The sequence below is a fragment of the Glandiceps talaboti genome, chromosome 5, assembly GCF_964340395.1.
Source record: "Glandiceps talaboti chromosome 5, keGlaTala1.1, whole genome shotgun sequence".
Taxonomy (NCBI): Eukaryota; Metazoa; Hemichordata; class Enteropneusta; family Spengelidae; genus Glandiceps; species Glandiceps talaboti.
Window position 1 is genome coordinate 27347263 of NC_135553.1, and position 13450 is coordinate 27360712.

The 13450-nt window shown below is 34.4% G+C and overlaps 1 protein-coding gene across 1 annotated transcript in view; it reads left to right on the forward strand.

Annotated features, from left to right (window-relative positions):
* The first annotated feature begins 8257 nt into the window (after positions 1 to 8257).
* The window catches only part of LOC144435550 (voltage-dependent T-type calcium channel subunit alpha-1G-like), a 260713-nt gene continuing 255520 nt past the window's right edge, over positions 8258 to 13450 (forward strand). The window contains exon 1 of the mRNA XM_078124138.1: positions 8258 to 9154. Within this exon, the coding sequence (XP_077980264.1) occupies positions 8832 to 9154 (323 nt within the window). The 5' untranslated portion in view covers positions 8258 to 8831. The remainder of the gene's footprint in view (positions 9155 to 13450) is intronic.

Genomic DNA, 13450 nt, shown 5'->3' on the forward strand with positions numbered 1-13450 from the left:
CCTGTAAATCTAATTACGAGGGTATTGTGGTTAATTATCTCGGCAACGCCCTATTCTTACATGTATCATCAAAGACTAATAATTGACACTAGTCCACACTATTCTCCGTCAGAGAACTAGTCTGGATGTGAATGTCATCTCTAACTAAACCAGTGTAGGTGTGCTCGTATAGGTGTACCATATAGGAACTAGACTATCAGTGAACTAGACAAAAATAACGTTGATTAAAATGAAGATATAGGCGGCAATTAGCTTTGAATGATAGATTATTTATTCCATAAACCTGTTAGGGAAGTTATTTCATTTTATTAATTTCCTGCAGAAGTAACCTCAAAGCAATTGTTATCAGGAACTTTGTGGAAACGTTTCCTATTTTACCAGATCGTACCATCCATTTAGGAGCTATCGATGTTTCTGTGTTGTTGCTAACACTCATTCATACGGAAATAAACTCCAAATCCGGTTACAAACATAGTAAATCTATAGAAAAGATAGACTTAGCAAAGGTGGAAACTGTAAAACTACGCATAAACATTTAAAATTAGTTTGTAACTACGAAAATTATAAAATACTACAGCTAAAATAGAATAATAATGTTGGCCTGAACGGCTTGCCATATACATATCGTTCGATACATGATGTATGGTGTATTTGTATTTCTTTTCAACCTGAACCAGCTTTTCTATATCGCCTTGTAACGTTGTTATTATCATCATCGTCGTCTCGTCGTCGTCGTCGTCGTCGTCGTTGTTGTTGTTGTTGTTGTTGTTGTTGTTGTTGTTGTTGTTGTTGTTGTTGTTGTTGTTGTTGTTGTTGTTGTTGTAAAGATTCAGTTTACTTCATCGTACAATGTAGTATACATTCTTTTAGTGGTCTGACTACACATGTATCATGAAAAGTTGAGAACAACACGTCTACGTATGTAATACAGCAGGTCGACATCAACATGTGCGCTCGTACTAGAAGTAGTACCTGACTGACCCATTGGAAATACGCGTTCACTTTTCCTCACGTTTTTGTTCCTGAAGCTATTTTGCTCACGCTCACAGTATAGTGTACCATGTTATTTCAATTCTGGCCAGTTTCACAATAATGAATGTTATTGATGCAACAAACTTTAGTTGTTTTAGATTAACTACCTTTACCCGTTGCACGTGGATTGTGCCCTACGTACTACATCATGTAATACATCATACATGACGGTGTACACATGTGTGTACGCGGCTGAAGTTGGGGTTGTTGGAAAAACAGATACTATCACATGTAAATTAACAGTTTTGAGAACTGATATAATGTTTGAGCAATCAATTTCGAAGGTAATAAGAACGTGTATTTGACGCCGAAACACGTCGTAATGGATGTCGAAGCGACGTGCACTCGTGTCAGCAGACTCGGCCAAAAAAAAAGTTGAACAAAAACCAAAAAAAAACAACTTTAACAAAAAATATATTTTGACTTTCAATTATATATAATCCTTAAAAGAAATTCTGGTTTGACGAAAAATAAAACAATTCTCTCAAATAAATGAAAACTTATTTCAATTAAAATAATGTGAACATGGAATAAAAGTACATAAACTGTTAAAATTAGTTTGTAAGTACGAAAAATATAAAATACTACAGCTAAAATAAAATATACTTTTGGCCTGAACGGCTTGCCATAGGAAACGGAACTTGCTTCATTTTTGTGGAATATCAATTGATATATTAATTTAGTTTATTACTTTCTCGACATTATTTGTATTTATATGTGACCGTAAGAACACAATTTAAAGAAATTATACTTAATTAACATCACATTTCATGTTTATTTTAAGATGTAAAGTCCCCTGTAGAATGAACCAGGGAAAATGCTAACTTGACAATTTTCACGATGACTTGACCGTTTTCAATCGGGGTGGCGAATCTTCTACATTTTCCCGTTCATCGCTGGCAATTCAATTAACTGTATTCAACAATTGACATCCTTATCAATGATAGCTCAAAAACAGTTCACTTTTCCCACATCAGAAAGTAGTTAAAATAAGGCGAAAATGATATGTCTCCGTCAGATGTTTATCGATCTTGCAATCAGGAAAAACAGATTAGTAACAGAGAAAGCGTAGGTGTCGTATGCATACGTAACTATAGATGACAAGTGTATTTGTATTACTAGTCAGTCAAACACCATCACAGTGAACATGAACAACCACAGAACAACTATGGTAACTTAGTTGACCTTTGACCTTAATGTTGACAATCAAAATACACGACTTGAGAAGATATATATCCTATATAGACTGACATCAGTTTTTGACATTCAGTTCACAGTTGCTTGTGGGTTGTGATTATTTCAATGAACTCAAAGAATTTAGCGTTTATAATCGACGATTCATGATTTATTTATGTTGTGTTAGGCATGAAAATTGTTTAATTGAATATTGCAATGTGTGGCTACCATAGCCGACGGATTAAAACAGGACTTGATTTGAACTGTGTCCCCTGTCTTCTCGTACAGGACTAATATGCAAGAGAATACCAAGCCTCTCGTTCGTTGAATGTAAATATACCGGTCTGTTTACCTCCAACATCCGACATTATATACGTGAACATTGAAAGTCAGTTTTAAATACTAAATTACGATAGTACAATCATAGCCCTCAAGTGTCTGTGATTCAATGTATCGTTGCACCTTGCTAATAATAGTTCTGTTCATTCAACTTCTTTACAAACTTACAAAAGTTTTCATTTATCTTATCATAAAAATTCAAAAGCTCTTCATTTTTCATGTTATATTTTTTTGCATATCGTTTAAATATGTGGTAGCAGAAAATATAGACTTTTCAACTAGAGAAATGTCAAAACACATTGACAAGCAGATCATGTAACTTTTCAGACATACATACATACATACATACATACATACATACATACATACAGACAGACAGACAGACAGACAGACAGACAGACAGACAGACAGACAGACAGACAGACAGACAGACAGACAAAGTAACAATAACACCAGTGTTTTGTGATTAAGCCTAATATACATGATATAAGGCCGAGTGTCGTTCTGACTACATTACGGTACTTTCAAAATAGGTTGGGTCGATACTTTTGTTGTTGTTGTTGTTGTTGTTGTTGTTGTTGTTGTTGTTGTTGTTGTTGTTCCTTTTTTTGTCACGACATGCATATTTCACATCATTCTCGAGATATTTTCCAAAAGTAGTTCACTGATATATAGAATAGTTCAGGAACGGCATGAAAATTTGGCTAGGTTTGGGTAATTAAGGACGATCACAGGTTACTAGGGTAAGTGTAACCACAACATTTTTCTTTATTTGTTTACTGTTTGGCCTACAAGATGCAATATCAAGAAACTACGGATTTGGCGTGTTTTGAATTCAGACTCGCAATCAAGTACATGGTTGTACCTTATTTACATTACATATATTTTTGTATTTTACACATTGTTTTGACGACTGTGCGCGCATCATTTTGAAATATCCCCAGACAGATACAAAGAACGAAAAACACCACTGCACGGCCGGGTATTCAGATAGAATATCAGAAAGTATATGCAGTGAAATGAATTTAAATCCTTCTTGAATTTAGTCCTACCATACATCTTTGTACATACATACATACATGGTTGTATTTTATTTCAGTCTTATAAATAAAATAAAGATAATGTCAATTGTGTTGGTACGGTTGTTGTCTAGTACATAGTTCATATAGCGTTGTATGAATTTCCCATCATGCCATCATGACTGTGCTATCTAGAGGCTCTATTTTTATACTATCAATTTCACATTTGTCCGTTTACACTTGTACGCATATGATAACTAGATGGCGTGGCTTCCTTCATATCAGAGAATGTTCATCGACCTTGAGGAGATACGAGGTACCATGAAAAACACAGATGTTATATTGAAACTTTAATTGTATCAAATATTGTGATATTGATAATGTAAGGCGACAAAGGGAATATTAAGTACGGTAGTGTACTATGGCTAATGGCGTAAGCCTACTACATTGTAGGAAGATAAATCCTATGGATATATCTTAAAGGCAATAGGGATGAGAAATTGGGTATTAATTTTAAATGTTTAATTAGTAAAACAACTTACCATGTTTTCCATTTAAATATGCGAAACAACACACCAAGTACGTTTAATTATTGTAACTTATTAATTAGAAAAAATGAAAATAAAAACGTGTAAAATGTTTGTTACAGAAAGGGGATTTGCAAATAGTTTAAACTCAGCACACAGGCGGCAATATAACATAATGAATTCGAAAGACAACCGTGTACGTCATTGTTATCAATGATCTCCGTTTTATATATATGTCTATATCATTATGTATTTATCAATATAAAAAAAACAATTGTCATTTAAAGTTGAAATATTTGAATACATTTTGTACTTGTTGACGCAACGGGCTTCGATCTTCACGGTACCGTAAATAGGCCTACAGTCTCAGACGGTGCCGTAAAGAGATCTGAGAGAGGTGTTTACGACTATGATCTAAGTGATCTAAACCAACACTGAATTTCTGTCAAGGTCACGTCAAGGTCAAGTCAAGGTAAAATGAAAATACCGAGATAAGTCGTCCTATGTCTTGTTGTCTATTAAAAGTCTTAAAGTCTAAACGGTATTTACAACCATGTCAATGATTCGATACCCTGCTCACTATAGTTTGACAGTATTGTAGAATTGTATAATAATAAAACATACTGTGAATGTTCTCTCAAGTCTTAAACATTGTAAGATAATCGACAAACATACACAACATGCGAAAATATAAGCAAACACAACCACACATACATACATACATACATACATACATACATACATACATACATACATACATACATACATACATACATACATACATACATACATACATACATATTTGCAGTATGGTTCATCACATCCTAATAAGTGTAAAGATTCCATTCCCTATTCACAATTACTTCGTTTACGTCGTATTTGTAGTAGTGATTTGGATTTCAGAGAAAGGTCTGCTGAATTTTGCACGTACTTCCATCAACGTAGTTATCCAATGTCGGTTACCAATGCGGCTTTACTTAAGGTGTCAACTTTGTCTAGGGAAGCTTGTATCAAATCACATGATCAGAAGAGTAACAACTATCGTCCCATATTAGCTCTAACATACCATCCATTTTCCACTAGAGTTAAGAACATTATATACAAGCATTTTAATATCTTACGTTCTAATAGGGTTACCAATTCATTATTTCCTGAAGTACCTTTAACAGCTTGGCGTCGTGATACCAATCTTAGAGATATGAACATGAATTGGAAGTTAATGCTGGTTAATTTCCTTGCGATCGTACTCGATGTGGTACATGTAGTTTCATTATTAATACTAATCATGTTTTTGGCCCTAAGAACAGTTTGCCTGTTACGAGTAGATTTACCTGTATTTAATTTAGTACTAATGTAGTGTATTGCATTACATGTCCGAAATGTGGTTTTTTATATATAGGTTCGACTGTACGTCGTCTTGGTGATCGTTTCGTGGAACATATCCGTCTGACCAGACAAAAGAATCGTAACTACCCCGTATCTATGCATTTTACCAACGATCACAGTGTATCAGATATGTCTATTTCAGGAATTTGTAAGGTTTCTGGTGATGAGAAAGTATTGAGGTTGAAGGAGGAGGAAATCATTTTCCGTCTCGGAACGCTGGAACCCCTTGGAATTAATAGATTAAACACGTCATTTCCGGTGTAATCAGTTATTTTTTTTATTTCAGGCGTGTTCCATTGGGTTCTATTTGGTGCGTGCGAACATTAGAACTTTTCACACGTATATAACCGTTAAGCACGCGCGGTTGTCGTTCTGTTCCATAACATTCAGATACATGTATATTCAGGTGTTTACCTAACATGTCTGAAGCTTGCCGATAAATACCTTGATAAAGAATTTTTATTCGAAACTTCGGATTTTACATCTATTTATACGGACTGACTTACAAGTTCCATATGCATTTCTACATACATACATACATACATACATACATACATACATACATACATACATACATACATACATACATACATACATACAGAAAGTTGACCCTATATTTTCTATGGTAAGCATATATTATAATTTGCTAGAAACTCGGCCCACTAACTAACTTTTTAGTGGTCTGAGCTAGAAATAGCCTATTATTAAAGCATGCTAAGTAGGCCTATTTTCTTTAGTTACAACAGACTTTATTTTGACACTGACAGTTGCAATGTTCTAAAAAAGTCAATTATCGACACTGTTCAGTTAACAGGTGGTGATAACGAGATAAGAGTGTTTACAATAATTTTCTAACTGTCATTCCTATCTTCGATCATTGATGATCATCGCATTAATGACTATATTGATGTCAGTGAAATTGAAATGAGAATGATGTCCTGGTTTATGAAGCCTCTGATTGGTGGAAAACTGACTTTAGGTGATTGCATCATATCGAAATCTATAACAATTCATCAATCATGTACAGTACTGTAATTACGAATTTATATTAATTGGGTGACTATAACACGACCTAAAATGATACTTTGATCGCGGGAAAACGGTATCTATGTTCTAAATGTGATATCACAGATGTCTGAAGTTTTCAAACAATATTTTAGTTGTATCTAGGTTGTGTGAAACCGAACGAATTGTACGTGATAGTGTGAAATAATAGTGTATAAAATAAAAGGAGAAATATCACAGCTTAAGAAATAGACGTTAGCCTCGGAGAGATCTTTCTCCAATGTCTATGGCTTAATTAATAAGCTGGTGAGTATAGTGACAAACCATGTCAGCTTATATATTCCGTAAGAATTACGTTATATATTATGTATGTACGAGAGTCACGGTCAGTTGAAATTGAGGGATGACTGGCCTCCATTGTCAGTAATACAATATGTGAGAATTAAATTCATTCCTTGAATTTCAGTCATTCAGTCAGTTGTCAACAACGTAAGAAAACAGGATGATGACATTTTCTGCATCATGTACACAAGTCCGGAACATAAACGCCATGTTTCAAGGAGTGTGCTCCCCTGTGCGTCACTCGGTCATGTTTCGAGGTGTGCGCTTCCACATTTATATTACCTGTGCGGGGCGTGTGGGGTCGTCATGTATATTGCACATTTCTACACGCACGATATGTGCGCTCTCTCCAGGTACGTGTGCGATAGGTCATGCCCCGACACGAGCAAATATGCAACCAGGGTCCAAATATGGTTTGCTGCAACGAGTACTTTTCTATAGTGATGTCAGTTCATGCAAGTGTATTAATGTATGCAGTTATTGTTTTGTTAAATACTTACACAAATTTTATTAAATCTCATATAACACAATATTTTGTACATAAATAATTTTCCGGGCATGCAGGGCGATACGACTAGTCCCATCTATCGTTTATAGTAGTTCAAGTTCTAAACTAAAATTTAGAATTGAAATACGTGTCCTGAACAAAAAGAACGATCCCTTGTAATCATATGTATGGCTCCACGGATAATAACATTAATGCAAGGACCTGGCATTGAATTAATAGCATTTACACGTAACGTGAAAGTTTGTACTTTGTATAATCTAAGAAGTATTGGTTTGTGAAGAGCCCATTTGAAACTCTCGATATTTGAAAGAATTTGGCTAGTCATGCAAGGGGGTATTTGTTCCCCCCCCCCTCCCCAACATCGATCTTGAGCTGTAAAAAGATATAAACAGTTTACTATAACACCTTCTAACTGACTCCATTGGGACTAATTAAGTAAAATTCTTTCATGGTCAACGAAGCATGACCGAGAACGTTTCTGAAAGTTTAAAAAGTTGGTCATTTAGTTGTTTCGGCATTGTTGAAGTTACGCATCATTGACCGCTAATATATGCAGTCTTCGATTCGACCCCCTTGAAGTATGACACGTGCGTGTGAAAAGTGAAAAACACCGATTTCATCTGTGTTTGCACAAACATCTTATTATCGTTTGAAAACATGCTTAGTTAGGATACGTCAAAAGAGATTGTAATTTTACAATTAGAAAATCTCCTGACATTAAAAAAAATGTTTTTTGAAAGAAAGTTATCTATCCCTACCCATACGGAATCGTCCCTCAAACTACCACAGAATGGGGTGCGTGAAACCCCTATTGTTTGAATGGTTGATGCCAAGTAGTGGAGTATGTTACTGATTACCAGTCGCCGTACGACTTCTTTTCTGTGGCAGCACATTTATTTTTCAGGTACTGATCGTGGTCAAAACTGTGCCGATTTTACATCCGTTGTGGACTGATTTCCTACAAAATCGCTTGGATATTTGTTTTATATTGGGCACAATACAAAAATGGGTCGTTGGCAGCGGCATGGAAATGTTTAGTGAATGATTCGTCGGTACGAGTCCATGACCGGTGTTGTGTGGCCATCATCATCATCAACATAGTGTTTCACCGGTGACGTTCTCATCACACATATACATACGTACACAGCGCTGTTGGTCGCTCCCACCATCTGGTCTGGCTTGTTGTATAGAGTATCAGGCATTATTTCCGCCAGTATTTATCATTGCTCATTGTTTGTGTCCTGGAAGAGCCTTTCAAACGGAAAGAGTGAGTATATATCGTGGTATCTTTCTGATGAAATTTGCGTAGGATTTATATATCATATAATATAAGCAGGGGTCCTATTATAAAGTCTGGCATATTTTCCTGTGTTATCTCATCGAAATACAACGATGATGATCATGTCGGCTATATTTCACGAAGGTGCCACATCGGAGAATTATGACGTGATTTTCCTTATTCGCTTACAATCGTGCTAGAAATAAGCTTTTATCGACATGGCAGAGGAGTCGAGTGGGGATATTTGCAGGACTGCCCCGGAGGAGGTTAGAATCCAACGGGAGAACAGTGCGACGTCTCTGAATAGTCAACATAATGAGAGGATTGGACGTGCAAGAACAAGACGAATGAATGACAATATTTTGGAAAGGGGAGACGACAACGATAGTCGAGATGGAAGGGATAATGGAACAAGGAATGAAGAGGAAGACGATGAGGAGAACGAGGATCTACCCCATCCAGGGCTGGAAGACACAGTGTTCTTTTTTCTGAAACAAACTCACTATCCACGATTCTGGTGCATACAGTTGTTATGCTGGCCATATCCTTTTCACTTGAGTCGTACTAATTCAATCAATGGGATATATGGTTTGTATACATTTGCAAATTCGTTTGTGTTTGTGTTTGTTTGTTTGTGCTTGTGTGTGTGTGTGTGCGTTTATACCCCCATCTTTTAGCATTTGACATTAATGTTCGTTTCTTTTCCAGCATATTGTGTAATATATATTATACACCCATCGATCATTTTATTTTCTCTTAACGAACGTTTCTTGTTTAAGAACACAACTCAGACGACGTCTTGAAAGATTTGCCAAGATGAAGTTATGTGTGTATATAAAAAATCCCACCAAACAAGTATAAATTTAAACCATTGAAATTTGATGTTTATCGACATCAACAATTACTTTGGGGTCTTCCTTGTGAAAACATTTGACATATGTTGAAATCATGGAAACAGTATTGTTTTGGAAGTGAAACAATATGAAATAGTGAGAGATAAAAGTAGGTAGGGTTGGCTTGATTTGGAACTGCGCATTAAAATGGGGCCCAAAGCAGGGACATTAAAGTGTGATAGCTTTTATACTGTGGTATATTTATTTCATGCATATATAGTTTATATTTCATTGTTTACTTTTACTGACAGTTTGTATGATCTTACAATACAGTTCAACTTATTTTCATTTGGTGTCATTGCTATTTCTGCAGTATAATTATAGGTGATATGGGAATTTTGACAACTGCACAAAACTAGGATTTTAGCAAATCCTTTCAGTTGCGACAATTATGCAAATATGCACAGAAGTACAATTTGTAGGAAAATAATATTTTATCGAAAACTTATTAATATGTCACTTAGAGACATTTGAAACTTGGAATATGGCATAAATGAGTAATTTTCGACTGCAGTCAGGTGGTAATGAAAGGCTAGTATATATGTAGAGACAGCTTAATGATTAATACTGTATGTTCTATTCACATTGTTGTCTCTCATGTTCAGCATTAACCTCTTTGTATCAAGTAATTAGTAATATACTGACGTACCCCTTTCTTTGAAAACAATTAAATTAACGTTAATACTTCAATATTGATTTGGCCAATAAAGCCAATGTTCTTTAATAATTCACTTCTACTCTTCTCATACATATTTTACAGGAAGTGATTTACTGATCAAATTAAATTACATTTTTTTGTAATGTTCTTTTTCTGTATTTTATTTTTTGGAATAGAGATATTGATCTTTAAAGGTGGCCGTGTTGTCAGTAACAACTTTGTATTGAATGTGAAAGATGGCATGGTAGTGTATTGATTAGGATGTTAGTTGGTTTGTACTAGACTGCACTGAGATTTCTATAGCCCGTCTTGTAGCTTTCATCTACTGCTAAGTGTCTTTGTACTTTACACAATGTATAAGTTATAGTTATGATATAAGTGGTGTGTAAGTTGAGAATTTTGCAATCCAACAAGTTAAAATGACTATGATGATGACAAGTTACACACAAGTGAGCATGTACATGCACACACACTGAACAACATACATGTATAATGTACATGCATGTGAACACTATATCATGCACACTCATTCACACACACCCACATGTGAATTCAATAGTACATGATTGTAAGAATTCCACGTTATTCTGACTGATTTAAGCTATAAAGTCTGCATCATGCTACTGCGCATGTCTTTAGCTTTGATATCAAGAAATTGACATCAAACATGTGGAATTGTGGAAGGCCAAGTTCATTTGGATTACTGATGCAAGATATTAAAGGGTTCTCATGGGATGTAGTATGGCAATGATTGTAGCCGTAGAGATTGAAAAGAAATCATATCCAATCCTGTTGGCAAACACAAGACTTGTAGCTCGGTCAGTGCTATTAAAATTAGGATGGGCTTTACTTTGCTTGAATATCAGTAACTTTGATGTACATGTACATATTGAATGTCATTGACAGTAACTTGGATGTACATATTGAATGTCATTGACAGTAACTTGGATGTACATATTGAATGTCATTGACAGTAACTTGGATGTACATATTGAATGTCATTGACAGTAACTTGGATGTACATATTGAATGTCATTGACAGTAACTTGGATGTACATATTGAATGTCATTGACAGTAACTTGGATGTACATATTGAATGTCATTGACAGTAACTTGGATGTACATATTGAATGTCATTGACAGTAACTTGGATGTACATATTGAACTTCTAACAAATACATAGAATACTAAACCAAAATCCAGTTGGTGCAAGACAGATGTCTAAAATAATTGAACGTGTTGTATATTATTGTATATTATAAAATTAAGACATTTAAAATTATTTTCTTTTTAGTACAAATATTTAGACATTTCCAAAATATCTGTGAAATCTTGTTAATGATCAGTATGTGTGATTTTAGTCAAAAAAGTGAAAGATGAACAAAAAATGTAGACAAAATATCAACTTTTGTTTACATGAACTTGGCACGATAAATGTCTACAGTTTTGACATTCTTTACCTGTATCAGGAGGTACAAAGAGGTTAAAGAATAAAGTTTTAACATTCTTTACCTGTATCAGGCGGTACAAAGTGGTTAAAAAGTAAATGTCTAGTTTTGACATTCTTTACCTGTACCAGGAGGTACAGAGAGGTTAAAGAATAAAGTTTTGACATTCGTTACCTGTATCAGGAGGTACAAAGAGGTTAAAAAAGTAAATGTCTACAGTTTTGACATTCTTTACCTGTACCCAGGAGGTACAGAGAGGTTAAAGAGTAAATGTCTAGTTTTGACATTCTTTACCTGTATCAGGAGGTACAAAGAGGTTAAAGAGTAAATGTCTACAGTTTTGACATTCTTTACCTGTACCAGGAGGTACAAAGTGGTTAAAGAGTAAATGTCTAGTTTTGACATTCTTTACCTGTACCAGGAGGTACAAAGAGGTTAAAGAGTAAATGTCTACAAAAAGTTTTGACATTCTTTACCTGTACCAGGAGGTACAAAGAGGTTAAAGAGTAAATGTCTACAAAAAGTTTTGAAATTCTTTACCTGTACCAGGACATATCAGAATACTTTGATATTTAATAATGTCCACAGTTTCCTGTATGCAAAATATTTCAGTTTTTGTAAAAGATGAAAAAAAATGTGCACATGAGATATTTCCAATTTTGGAATGCAAATCAAAGTATGAATTAGATGCCCTGAGAGAGAAATTCCCAAAACGAATTACATGTTGGTATATATCACTGATTAAGCTGGAAATTAACAATCTACTGCTTAGGGCATTTCATTACCTTACTGTATTGTTGCCATGAGAGTTTGTCATAGCAACCATAAAATTAATAATTTCGCTACCATTAGGTGTTATAATCACAAAACACTTGGATGGGACTGCTGGCAAATTAGTCTCTGCTGTATGAAATGGTGAATTTTCATGAATAGAAAGTGTTCTTAATGGCAGCATGACAGAACTGCATATCAAGATGGCTGACTTGTGTGAATGGTGTCTTAAGTAGCTTTGACACAATGTATCAACATGGTTAAGCCATATTTACAGTGTTCAGTACAAATGTACCTATTATGCTTTAATCTGTGTGTCTAATTGTATCTCTAGAAATTCACTGCAAATGGCAATAACAAACTGAAATTTGGTCAAATATATCTCCATAATTTTGGTGTAGGAACTACTTGATGACTTGGCCAATGACTTGGCAACTCAGACTTTTTTGTTCATAACCTTACCAAAAAACCTTGAATTGAAAAAAAATAGTTTTTAACTTTTATTACTGTAGCAGTATTATGACTTCATTATAATATATGCAAATATATTAAAATTGACAAAAATATATTGCAAAGGCAATTGTAAGGTAGCAAAATAGTTTTGAATAATATGGACAGATATATTGAGTCTTGTGTAAATATGAATAATATGGACAGATATATTGAGTCTTGTGTAAATATGAATAATATGGACAGATATATTGAGTCTTGTGTAAATATGAATAATATGGACAGATATATTGAGTCTTGTGTAAATATGAATAATATGGACAGATATATTGAGTCTTGTGTAAATATGAATAATATGGACAGATATATTGAGTCTTGTGTAAATATGAATAATATGGACAGATATATTGAGTCTTGTGTAAATATGAATAATATGGACAGATATATTGAGTCTTGTGTAAATATGAATAATATGGACAGATATATTGAGTCTTGTGTAAATATGAATAATATGGACAGATATATTGAGTCTTGTGTAAATATGAATAATATGGACAGATATATTGAGTCTTGTGTAAATATGAATAATATGGACAGATATATTGAGTCTTGTGTA